At 36.5% G+C, this 12,816-nt stretch overlaps 1 protein-coding gene across 1 annotated transcript in view; it reads right to left on the minus strand.

Moving 5' to 3' along the window:
* C5H12orf40 (chromosome 5 C12orf40 homolog) overlaps window positions 1–12,816 on the minus strand; it is a 92,518-nt gene that overhangs the window by 78,802 nt on the left and 900 nt on the right. The window contains 2 exon segments of the mRNA XM_005680229.2: window positions 8,466–8,695; window positions 12,733–12,740. Coding sequence (XP_005680286.2) covers window positions 8,466–8,695; window positions 12,733–12,740 — 238 coding nt within the window.

Genomic DNA, 12,816 nt, shown 5'->3' on the forward strand with positions numbered 1-12,816 from the left:
TTTTAATGAACAGTATTAGTTGCCATTATAGCACATAATAAAAAGAAAATCAGTAGGTCATAACATCTTCGTAGAACACTACAAGTTATCAATTCTAAGAAGCAGGAATATAGATATTTGTTACGTTATTTTTGTTAAGAAAAAAACTAGAACAGGTGTAAAGAGGTTAATGGAGGGAAAGTGGGGAAAGAAGGGAATAAAAGTAAGGGAGCAAGTGAGGGAGGGGCAGAGAGAGACAGAAAAAAAAACTATGCTGAGTACAGAAATATATCAGGGCATTCTGCCCCTTGCTAGTCTTTCTAATAAGAAAATATTTAAAGCAAAATGTTAAATAAATATTTTCTTTGAGGAAAAAAAAGACAAAGGCAATACAGTTGTCAAAGAAATAGAAAACACAATACTAATGTACATTTTACATAGAAATGCAGGAGATACTGAAACAACTGGTTTGGCCAAAATGTTCCTTCTTTGTTAACCCAACTGAACTTTTTGGCCAACCCAATACATTAGGAGTTTAAAATTATAGGTGTCATATGTCTTAATTATCAGTTAGTCTTGACTTATTCTTTTTTGTTTCTTTTGTTTTTTAATTTGCTTATTTTTTCAGTGCCATGGTGCCATGCAAAAGAAACTGTTTCCTGTTTGTTAAAATCATATAATAATACCTTAAGTGTGATTAAAAGTGAAAAATATAAATACAATTAATAGAGCAATAACTAACAAATGAAAGACAATATTTTATGGCTTATGTTACACTGAAATTAATATTAACTTAAAACATCAAAATCTAGCACTGTTAGCTAACAGACTTATTAAGATTCAGGGCAGCAACTAGCCTAGAAAAAGTACTTACATTGGCTTTCCTTAAAACTAAAGCCAGTCTACCTTATGTGTTAGGAATACTAATGATATATTTTAGAATACTATAATTTTAAATAAATTCTTCTCTTATAATACTAGAGAAAAGTTTTTAGATACGTACATACCACAAAAGGCAAAGTATTGTAAAAAATTTGGCAAATCAATATGGTAGAAACATATCTATTAATAATAGTCAGAATACAGAGCTTCATTAAAATAAGTTCTTAGATACTTAATTCTTAAGAGTAGTTTCACACAGAAAACAATTTTTATAGTTACAGGCTATAATGATAAACATGAGCAGCCATCTCTGAATCACACAGTGGAAGAGATTTTAGAATGTGAATGATACCCCAACATAGGTGTATATGTCAGGATGGTCACAATGAATTTTTAAAAACATTATTTTCAATAATTATAATTCACTAAAACATTCAACAGCTGACATTATTTCATTCCATTCAGGGAATATTTTGAGTAAAGATTTCCAACTGTTCTTGAACAAAATGTCATCAAAATTTAGAGGACACGCTTACAAAAATGTTCAATAACAATGCATGACAGACTGATTTATAAAGCAATTCTTTTTGGCTGTTCAGTCACTCACGTGTGTCTGACTCTTTGCAACCCCATGGACCGCAGCATGCCTGGCTTCCCAATCCCTCACCATCTCCTGGAAGCTTGCTCAGACTCATGTTCATTGTGTCAGTGATGCCATCCAACCACACCATAAGGACTTAAATGCTTGTAAAATTCAATTAATGAAAGGCAGCAAAGACAGAAAGCTTATAATGACATGCGGAAGTATTTATTTGTATTCAACATTAGTATTGTCTCAAAGACTTTGTAATTCAGATACATTAACTGTGCATCTATAAAATTATTTGAAATTTTTATAACTTCAGTTTTTCTGAAGTTTATTTTATCAAAAATCAAGCCTCTTTGGATGAACTATGAAATATCTGTAAACTACAACCAATTCCATGTATATCTTGGTTATATAGGATACATAATTTAGTAAGAATCCTGTTTTACCCATAATGCCATGATCCACCAATCTGTGTCCATATTATCTTTGTAGAAATAATTTTATCTTTAATGTTCTGCAGTTCCATGTATCAAATTACTGTCTGAAACTATAATCTTAAAATAACTAACTACTAAATCTGAAAGTAAATCCTATGCTTTTTCAGTAGATCTGTGTCTTCAGATTTTTTTGTGGTCAATGATAAAGTCATGAGAGGTGATACATGCTGGCACACACCATGTATACAAGTTACAGATTCATATCAACTTTAATGATAAACAAAATGTCAGAACTTAATTTATCATTAAGCATTAGTTTTTCTTTATTTGAGCTCCATGCTGCCAAAAAGTTCACAAAAGTTTTACCAAAAAAATATAACAAAAGAAAGTAGTTGTTGACAGAAGCACTATAGCAATAACATTTCAACTACCCTTTGTATGTTCTCTGACAGGTCTGACAAGCCTCTATTCCTTGTAGATATTTCACTGACACCTAATCTAAAATCTTCTACGTTTCTTATTGGTCCCAACCCCAGGCATGGTGGATGTACAAATCTCTCCAACCTTAGCATCAATGGTACAACTAGCTATTGAAACAGCGGCCAGCTGGGATTGTTGTTTTATTAGTTACTAAGTTGTGTCCAACCCCTTTGCAACCCATGGACTGTAGCCCACCAGGTTCCTCTATTCATGGGATTTCCCGGGAAAGAATACTGAAGTGGGTCGCCATTTCCTTCTCCAGGGGAGCTTCCTGAGCTGGGGATAAAACCCATGTCTCCTGTATTGGCAAGCAGATTCTTTGCCACTAAGCCACCTTGCCCTCCAGCAAGCACAGCAGCACTAAATACTTCACCTACTCCAACAAGTTAGGTGTTGTGAGCCACTCATATCCTAGCATACTTTATTTAACAGCATGTGCTGATAAATATCAACAAAGTCCTACTGTACAGCACAGGGAATTATATTCAATATTCCATAAAGAATATGAAAAATAGTATGTGTATATATATGTGTAACTGAATCACTTTGCTACATACCAGAAACTAATACAACATTGTAAAGCATCTATTCTTCATTTAAAAATAAAAATAAAGGACTTCCCTGGTGGTCCAGTGGGTAAGTATCCACCTGCCAATGCAGGGGACATGGGTTCGATCCCTGATCCTAGAATATTCCACATGCCATGGGGCAACTAAGCCTGTGTGCCACCACTATTGAGACTGCACTCTAGAGCCTGTGAGCTACAACTATTGAAGACTTCATGCCTAGAGCCCACGCTCCACAACAAGAGAAGCCACTGCAATGAGAAACCTATGCACCACAACTAGAGAACAGCTTCTGCTTTCTACAACTAGAGATTGAAAACTCAGCACAACCAAAAATAAAATAAATAAATAAATTTTAAAAATTTTACAAAAAGAATAAAAATAACCCCCCCCCACACACACCTCAAAACCCCTCCAAGGCAAAAGCTGAACTGGGCATGCTACTAGGGCTACAAGCATAAACCATGACTGTCCCAAGCAACTGAGACGACCTTCACTGCATGGTGGTGGTGTAGTCACTAAGTCACGTCTGACTCTTATGACCCCATGGACTGTAGCCCACCAGGAACCTCTGTCCATGGGATTTTTCGGGCAAGAATACTGAAGTGGGTTGCCATTTCCTTCTCCAGAGGATCTGTCTGATCCAAGGATAAAACCCTGGTCTCTTGAATTGCAAGTGGATTCTTTACCAACTGAGATACCAGGGAAGCCCTGTTCACTGTATATTTAACTATTATCCCATTTAACAGATGAATAAAGAGATGTAGAGAGACAGAGGCTAATTTCCCGTAAAGAGAATTTACCATAAAGCTTAAGTTTCAGGGCACTTCACTTGAATATGCATGCCCCTTCCAAGTCCTATATATAATTTCGTAATCACAATTTTGAATTTTTTTTACATAAAGTGGGCTCCTTACAACCTAGATCTGCCCTTGTACAGAGAGGTTTAATAATCAGCCCAAATTCACATAGTCTGCAATAATACCTGAAAGGAGTTAGCACTAGTACTGATTTCATTTAGAGAATATATAGTCATATCAGAAAATGAAAAAATAGTATTAGTTGTTTTTAGTTCCCCAAGCAGAATTCTAACTGGTATATCTTGGGAGTCTTGCTATATTCCAACCTACACACTACTAACACCACAAATCGTCATAAAATGCCACTTTTATTATATAACTTCCGAATTTGAATGAGTCTTCAATAACAGATCAAATTTCAACTTTTCACTCTTTCACTTCACTATCAAGGAGACATCACACACATTTTTAAATATTTAAATGTATAATCTTATCTCAAATTACTTATGCAGTATTTATTTTCTTGTTGTCTTTTTCTATATGAAGTTTCACTTTTGTTTCTAATTTGCCAAATCCTATCTAAAACTATCCTATGTTTTACTATTATTCACAGTATCTATTTTTTAAATTACTTATTTTAGCCTCTGAACTTAAACATTTTCAAGCTTAATGGCATGTCATATTCCCCCCTCCCAATAAACTATTAACTATAGAGTCAAATCTATCATTGACTAAATTTCAATTATTTTGTACCTCCACCTGGCACAACACCTGATGCATAGTATTAAACAAACGCTTTGCACAAACGAACGTTTTAGGCCTACATTTAGAACTACAAACCTCTCCATCATCTAAATATAAATAAGACTTTATATGTGTCTTTCTTATAACACTGGTTACATTCTTTAATCTAAGTTATAAAAAGTTGATCTCATTCTGAATTGCATATTGTGGCCCAAACTGGTTACATCTTTATATTCTACCTCCTTCTCCTCTGTCCTACCACCTTCATTTCTGAGGTAGCTATGAATTTGGTAAAAGAAGTCACTGGTCAATAAACAAGGAAAATAAAAGAGAATATTTTCCAAATTTAAAGAATCAGTGCTTATACCTGACTTATCTCAAATTTTACATTAACCTGAGTAGAAAAATACAGGGTCTCAGTGGTGACTTATAAAAAATACAAAACAAAAATCAGAGTTCTAGGTCCAAAATTCCCAAATAAGTAAAAAAGAATTTTAATTGGTAACAGTGACAAATTACTAATATTTTTATTTTGTCTGGAGAAGTCTGTAAAGGGCACTTTATAATAAAAAATATATATAATTTTAGGACAGTCTATTAAATTGAAAAATCTGACATTATCACTGATTACCAAGTTTCAGGGACAGTAGATTGCGACCTGTTATCAGAGATATATAAATTAGTTTCAACTTAGATAAAATATCTTTACCCTAAATGAGACTTTGCTCGAAATGAAATGTTATGACATTTTACAAAGATGTCCAAGCCATAACACTAAAGAAAACACAAGTAGTTTAAAAAGGAATATAAGGGAACCTTACCTCTTTCATAGCCCTTTCCCTAACAATAAAAAACATGTTATGTATAACTAACTGGTAGAGCCCTAAATTGAAAAGCAGCAAAAAGTCAAATGCCAAGTTTATTTTATGCCAAGGAAAACTGTAAAGACCTTTGCAATTGTAAAGATCCTCCTATTTAGATGATTCTGCAATTAAACTTAATATATATCAGGTTCCTATAATATACAAGAATACTCTGCTTCAATTGAATGCATGCAATCAAGTTGCTATGACCAAAACAAACTTGCTATAGCCTGCTTCATTCATTCCCTTGACAAAAATGTATAGGTCCCTTAAGTGTTTTCCTGTCTTTATACAGACCCCTTTACTATCTGTTAAATAATTCTTCCAAGTTCTTTAATACCTCCTCCCTCAACCCAACTCTTCTAGGAACTACTGCTAAAGATTAGGTCTCCAATTTGATTATTTATCTTATATCCTTTTCAACTTTCTGTATTTCATTGCTTTTTCATGGTGTTTGTTCTGTGCAGTACTGCTGTCCTTCAAGGCTTAATATAATTTCCTGCTTCTCAGTTCTCTAAATAGCCACAGCCCTTTATTTATTTATCCACAGGCCACTTTTATAAGACTCATCTTTGAGAACCTGCCTGCCAAGGTAGGAGACATAAGAAATGCTGGTTTGATCCCTTGGCTGGGAAGATTCCCTGGAGGAGGAAATGGCAACCCACTTCAGTAGTCTTACATGGAGAATCCCATGGAGAGAGGAGCCTGGTGGGCTACAGTTCACAGGGTCACAAAGAGTTAGACATGACTGAAGCAACTTAGCACGCACAGTGGTTAAGCACAGTGTTCTCAAGACCTAACTCTGCCAGTGACTAGCTAGGTGATCTTGGGCAAGCCATTTAACATTAGTGGTTTCCCCATCATTAAAATGAGGGTACATTTGTACATACCTCATAGGGTTCTTGTTAAGAAAAAAATGAGCTAATATACAAAAAGAACAGTGCTTGTTAGATATTAAGTGCTATTTATCTACTATTATAGTCATTTACCTAATTCTAATCTCACCATTCTACCACATATTCTTTTTGTGGGCCAAAATTATATCCTTTTATATCTGAATCCCCCTATACAGACTAACAGTGCTTTAAATAGGACATATTTGTTGAATACTTATGTTGAATATTATGACAAAGCAGTTGTTCTGACGGAACATGGTAAATGTTCTCCAGTTAATTCCTTTGTCTATATTTTAAGTTCCTAATAGTTCTCAAAATTTTCAACTGCAGCACAATTCTAACATCAGTGGAGAATAAGTAAGTACTCCAGGATGGTCTAGTAAAATAATTAAAACTTCTATTGTATAGTAGCACCAATCAGCTGTTAGTGATTACTAAGTCTTTTCTGGGACTCTGAGGCCCTTTAGGGTCTCAAGATCAGATACCATGATCAACTAATCTTGTCGACAGTATTAATAGAAAGTGGAAATACTCATTGTTTCATTACCAATCTGGGTTTGACCCTAAGGAGCCCATTCACCCCTTCCACCCTCACCATGCATGAGAAAATTTATTTTAAAATTGCATATTTTATCTTAAAATTTCACAAGAGTTTTGCAATTTGCTCTATAATGTATCCAAGATGGTTTAAATTTTAAAATATTATTTTCTTCTCATCTCTGAGTAAAACTGATGCTCCAAAGAGATGTGTCTGTTTTTTCTGTGGTTTCTTAATCGCCCTGGTAACTAACAATTCTAGGTACAGTACTATCTCACTTTGAGAAACACAGTCTTTGACTACAGATTTCTTGTGGTATGCTCTAGTCAAATCCTCCCAATAGCAACTCCCCAAATACTACTCCCTGAATAATCAGAAATTTGAGATATATGACAGAGTAAGAATAGCACCAACATTTTCAGGCTTAAGATGTAATACATTTTTAAATGCTTCAGCATTTGTGAAATGACTTATTTAACAGTCACATTTTAAAGAATATTATAATCAAGTTGTATGAAATTATAATCATATATCAAGTAAATCTTGCAAAGCCTGTATGAGAATTTTCACTTTTCTCAAAGTGTAAGTTTGATGTTATAACTTACTTTCTAGGCAGAAATAATGAAGATAAATTTCTAAAATAAAATGCTAACATTCTTCAACAGGATAAATGCATCTGCTAAAATTATTGGGCACAGTAACAATATCTGGTGAATGCAAAAGATGTCCTTCCTCTTATAAAATTCATTAGAATTTAAATGTGTTATTTTACATCCATATACTATTCTCCTGGGTCTACTTGTAAAAAAAATATGTATTTAATGGCTCAGTTTCAATCACAACAATTTTTTTTCATCAAGAAATTTGATCATAATTAAATTCTGGGGCTACATAATTTCCATCCTGTGGACTTCAAGGTCAACAGCAATGAACAGGTTATATAAAACTAAATTTCCAACCTATTATGTTTTACTCCTAAATACAAAATACATTGTAAATTCTCTGTAAATTAGTAAAATAAAAATTTATTCTACCTTCTTTGGAAGCAAACTATACTGGATTTTTACGGTTGATGCTTATCCCGCCTCCCATTAAAGGATTTAAGGGCAGCAACTTCCATCATAATACTTTTCAAGTTCATGCAAAGAGTACATATTGACCCAAAGAAACCCCTCCCAAGAAAGAAGGGCAGGACAGAAAGAAGGCAGAAAAGGGATCAGGTGCTGAGAGGCCTCATTAGAGCAGGACGCAGGACAGAGAGCAGGTACAGACCTCATGGAATGTGGCTCCACGTAGCCCTGGGAAACACAGCGGGGGAGAAAAAAGGATTGCTTCTGGTTTAGGAAGAGACTTTGCGCTACGCCGTCCCACGTTGCTGCTGCTGCTGCTGCTAAGTCGCTTCAGCCGTGTCCGACTCCGTGGGACCCCATAGACGGCAGCCCACTAGGCTCCGTCCTTGGGACTCTTCAGGCAAGAATACTGGAGTGGGTTGCCATTTCCTTCTCCAATGCATGAAAGTGAAGTGAAAGTGAAGTCGCTCAGTTGGATAACGATTAAAAAACCCACTCCTGGCAAGTTCTTTCCAGTTAAGTCTGTGCACTGCCCTTCAGGGCCTAGGAAAGAGGCGCCATTATGGGAATGAATATCCAGGGACTCGAGGGCTACAATCTCAAGCGCCAGCGACAACTTACCGGGAACCCCCGACCCAATTCATCTCCTCAAAACTTCGGAGCAAAGAGTCACTGGGGTCCTGACTGCCGGTGCTCCGGCGTCTTCGTTTCGCGCTGAGCGACAAGTTCCTTGGCCTCAGATGGCTCCTTTCCGCCTCCGGGCAGTATGGCCCAGCCTCCCGACAGCCTCTGCGGCCTGGGGTAGGCGGCTTCCAGGCCTCCAGGCAGCCTCTGTTGTTTCTGCAGGGAACCTATCCTGACAGAGCCGGAAGCGAAGCTGTGGGAGAGCAATTAGTCCACGTCAAGAAGGAAGAACACAACAGTTTTAACCGCTCAGACGGGGGAAACCTAAGTAAATGAAATACGGACTTGTGGCCACATGGGTTAGTGTTTCAAACCACCTACACTGTAATTTTATTTAGTTCTCTTGCTGAAGAAAGCGAGGACAAAGTTACAGATCCATAATCCTAAAAATAGTTCCATTCCCACATACCGATTCTCCAAATCCTTTAAAATCTTTCGTTTTTAGTTTTAATATTCAGTAAACATTTGTCTATTTTAGAAACATTGCACTATAGTAATTGAAAAGTCTGTGTATTTTGTAATTTTTTGAGAACGCCACATCAAAACTTGATTTAGCTATAAAAGCCCAAAGACTTTAAACTCTTTACTGGAAAAAACTCAAAACAAAATTGAGTTTTACTGTTCATTTCTGTGTTATATTTGAATATCCTTACAAAAATGTATCTTACAAACTGTTCATTATATTTTGATTAGAAACTAGAAATCTCTTGTCCCAAACAAATGCACAAAGTACTTTCTTTCCCTCAAATGTCGTGATCGTTTTTCACATATTAACCTGGAGAATATCTCATAATTTCAAATATAATACATTTTCTGTTCAGTCATTAAGAAATAGTACCTAAAATAGGATAATGTCCCAGGGCAGGCATCTTATATAATCATGGGCTAAGTTGCTTCAGTTATGTCCAACTCTGTGCGGCCCCATGGACTATAGCCTGCCAGGCTCACCTGTTCATGGGATCCTCCAGGCAAGAACACTGGAGTGGTTTGCCATTCCCTTCTCCATATATAATCATATAAGTACTGATTTTTATAACAAAAATTCAGTGAAGTACGTCTATCATTGGTTTGAATTAGACTAGATATTAAGTATTATTTGTAACAACTGAAATGTTGACCTAAGATTTCATTGTCAATGTTATGCCTCGCATGAAAAAGGCTAGCACAACTGATAGATAATGAGTCAAATACTGAGTTATTTTGGGCCAGAGGGCAACTAAGTAATCTCTTGGGTCAGGAAACAGTTCAAGAAAGAAATACAGCACTGCTAAAATATTATTTAGCATTTGTTGGAAAAATCCATCCAAAATTCTTAAATCTTAACATCATTATTATTAAAAATCATTTACTTTCTGGTGACTTACTATCTAAAAACATAAGCATGCATTATCTGCATGATATATTTTTATTTATATACTAGTAAATGTATATCGGGCACCCCACTCCTGTACTCTTGCCTGGAAAATCCCATGGACAGAGGAGCCTGGAAGGCTGCAATCCATGGGGTCGAGAAGAGTCGGACACAGCTGAGCGACTTCACTTTCACTTTTCACTTTCATGCCCTGGAGAAGGAAATGGCAACCCAGTTCAGTGTTCTTGCCTGGAGAATCCCAGGGACGGGGGAGCCTGATGGGCTGCCATCTCTGGGTTTGCACAGAGTCGGACACGACTGAAGCGACTTAGCAGCAGCAGCAAATGTATATTAGTTTATTATAAAAATTATTTCTGATGTTTTACAGTTTATAAATCATATACTTTTTCTAATATATGTATATATTCTGTATCATTTATAAAATGTATTTAATTCTGTTCTTCAATGAACATTGGTAATGTCCACTTTGACATGGACATTGAGAGTATCACACTTGAGAACAGACTAATTTAATAATTATTGCTTATTTTTAATTTTTACTTACTTTCAATATCTTTTTCTGAGATTATTCCTCCCCTGTTAAGAAAATTTTACTTTTCCACATAAAAACATGTAAAGCTATGTTTGCTATAGTAAGCAGTGATTTTTTTCACCTCCCTTTTCTCTAGTTTCAAACACAAACTAAATTAACATTATTGTTGCTTAAATTGCATTATGAAAGAAGGACCTTGACATTCTTAGTTTCTTGTTTAAATGGCATATGTTTCCAAATGGAATTACCTATCTGGTTTTCTACCATCTCTGCCTTTCCTGAAGGCTTGAGTCTAGTCTCAGGAGCTCAAATCAATACTAGCCTTTGGGAGCAGAGTACGGTTATAGGGGGGTTGTGGAATTTAAGTGGTGATAGTTAGGTCTGTACTTTAGTGGTTTTACAACAAGTTAAACCTTATATTGATCTTTTCCCAGTTCTAGTAACTGAGCTTCAAATTTCCTTGTACCACATTTCTGGCAACCAAATTTCTATCTTGATTATTTTTTTTATACCCATTTCTTCATTCTAATAAGTCTTTCATTCTAGGCTTTAAGAGCTTTTCCTGTACCTGAGTTTCACTTTCAGTTGATAAACTGACCTGCCTATGTATTTAGGTCTCTAATTTTCTTAGCTTGTAGATTTCCCACTGCCTTGCTTCTTCCCTCATCTTGCCCTATGCCAGTGATGCAAGCCACTTCCCTTGGCTGCCAACTGCTTTCTGATCCATGCGTCCCTTTGTGTATCATGTTTTGCCAACTGAACATCCTCCTATACCCCAAGTTCCGTTTATCCTGACCCTCCACATGTCCTGTCACGGTCAGGAGATGTGACATAAAGAATTCAATTTTATAAATGTAAGGCAGCCTTATTGTGACACTGAAAGGCATGGGATTAGGAACAAAAATTTTTCTGAAAATAAAAATGGCACTATGATCTCTATGTACAGACTTAGAAAGTCTTCATGGAATGATAGATTATGCTCCTATTATGGCCAACTATCTGAGTCTTGCATGAATTTGCCACTTATGTATTAGTAAATCTGCTGAATTGAATGCAAACAAATGAAGAGAACTATGATGATTCTTGGAAGTCATATAAGTATTTGGAAAAGGAGGAATGTTTGTGGTTACTTATAAAAGTGACAATAGTTCTTTAGCCACCTGAATAGTGACGGTCATTCAACAATGAGACAGGTTTAATATTCTAGCACAGGGACTGACAAACTTCCTTAGAGGGCCAGGTAATGATTATTTTGAGCTCTATTTCATCTACCTAATTCTGTCTCTGAGCTCTATTTCATCTACCTAATTGTCTCTATTGCCACAGACAATAAGTAAATATATGGGTGTGGCTATGTTCCAGTAAATCTTCATTTATGGACACAAAAACTTCATATAATTTTAACATCACAAAATATTATTATTCTTTTGGTGTATTTCAGCCAGAGTTTTGGAGAAGGCAATGGCACCGCTCTCCAGTACTCTTGCCTGGAAAATCCACAGACAGAGGAGCCTGGTAGGCTGCAGTCCATCCAGTCACTAAGAGTCGAACACGCCTGAGCGACTTCACTTTCACTTTTCACTTTTCAGTTTCATGCATTGGAGAAGGAAATGGCAACCCACTCCAGTGTTCTTGCCTGGAGAATCCCAGGGATGGGGAAGCCTGGTGGGCTGCCGTCTATGGGGTCACACAGAGTCAGACACGACTGAAGCGACTTAGCAGCAGCAGCAGCAGCAGCCAGAGTTTACCTGTAAAAACTATTCCCAGGTGGCGCTAGTGGTAAAGAACACACGTTCAATCTCTGGGTTGGGAATATCCCCTGGAGGAGGGCATGGCAACCCACTCCAGTGTTCTTGCTTGGAGAATCCCAAGGACAGAGGTGCCTGGCCGGCTGCAGTCCATAGAGTCACATGGAGTTGGACCCAACTGAAGCTACTAAGCACTCATTCTTAGCTCATAAGCTACATAAAAATTGGTGGGACAAATGTGGCCCACTGGTTGGGTTGTAATTTGCCAACTTCCATTCTCATTTAATGGACATCTTCCCAGGATTCCAGTTGACTAGAAATGTTTGTGTGTGTTGTGTGTGGGGCAGGGAGGTCACGAGGGGTGGAGAAGCAAAAATGTTTTTGCATTTTTGAGAATAACTCATCTTTGCCTAAAAAACATGTCTGTTACATTTTTCAAAATATGCACAATTTTGCTTGTTTACAGTTTAGTCCTCCATTAGAGATGCTGAGAATATTTTTGAACACTTGATTTTTATCAAATAATCAAAATGGAGATGGGAAGTAGACTACCTCTAAACCTAAACAAAACAAACAAAACATAAGCTTACAAAAGACAAGCAACTCTTGCAAAATGAAGTAGAATGGTAGAGAAGC

The sequence above is a fragment of the Capra hircus genome, chromosome 5 (genome assembly GCF_001704415.2).
Source record: "Capra hircus breed San Clemente chromosome 5, ASM170441v1, whole genome shotgun sequence".
Classification (NCBI taxonomy): domain Eukaryota; kingdom Metazoa; phylum Chordata; class Mammalia; order Artiodactyla; family Bovidae; genus Capra; species Capra hircus.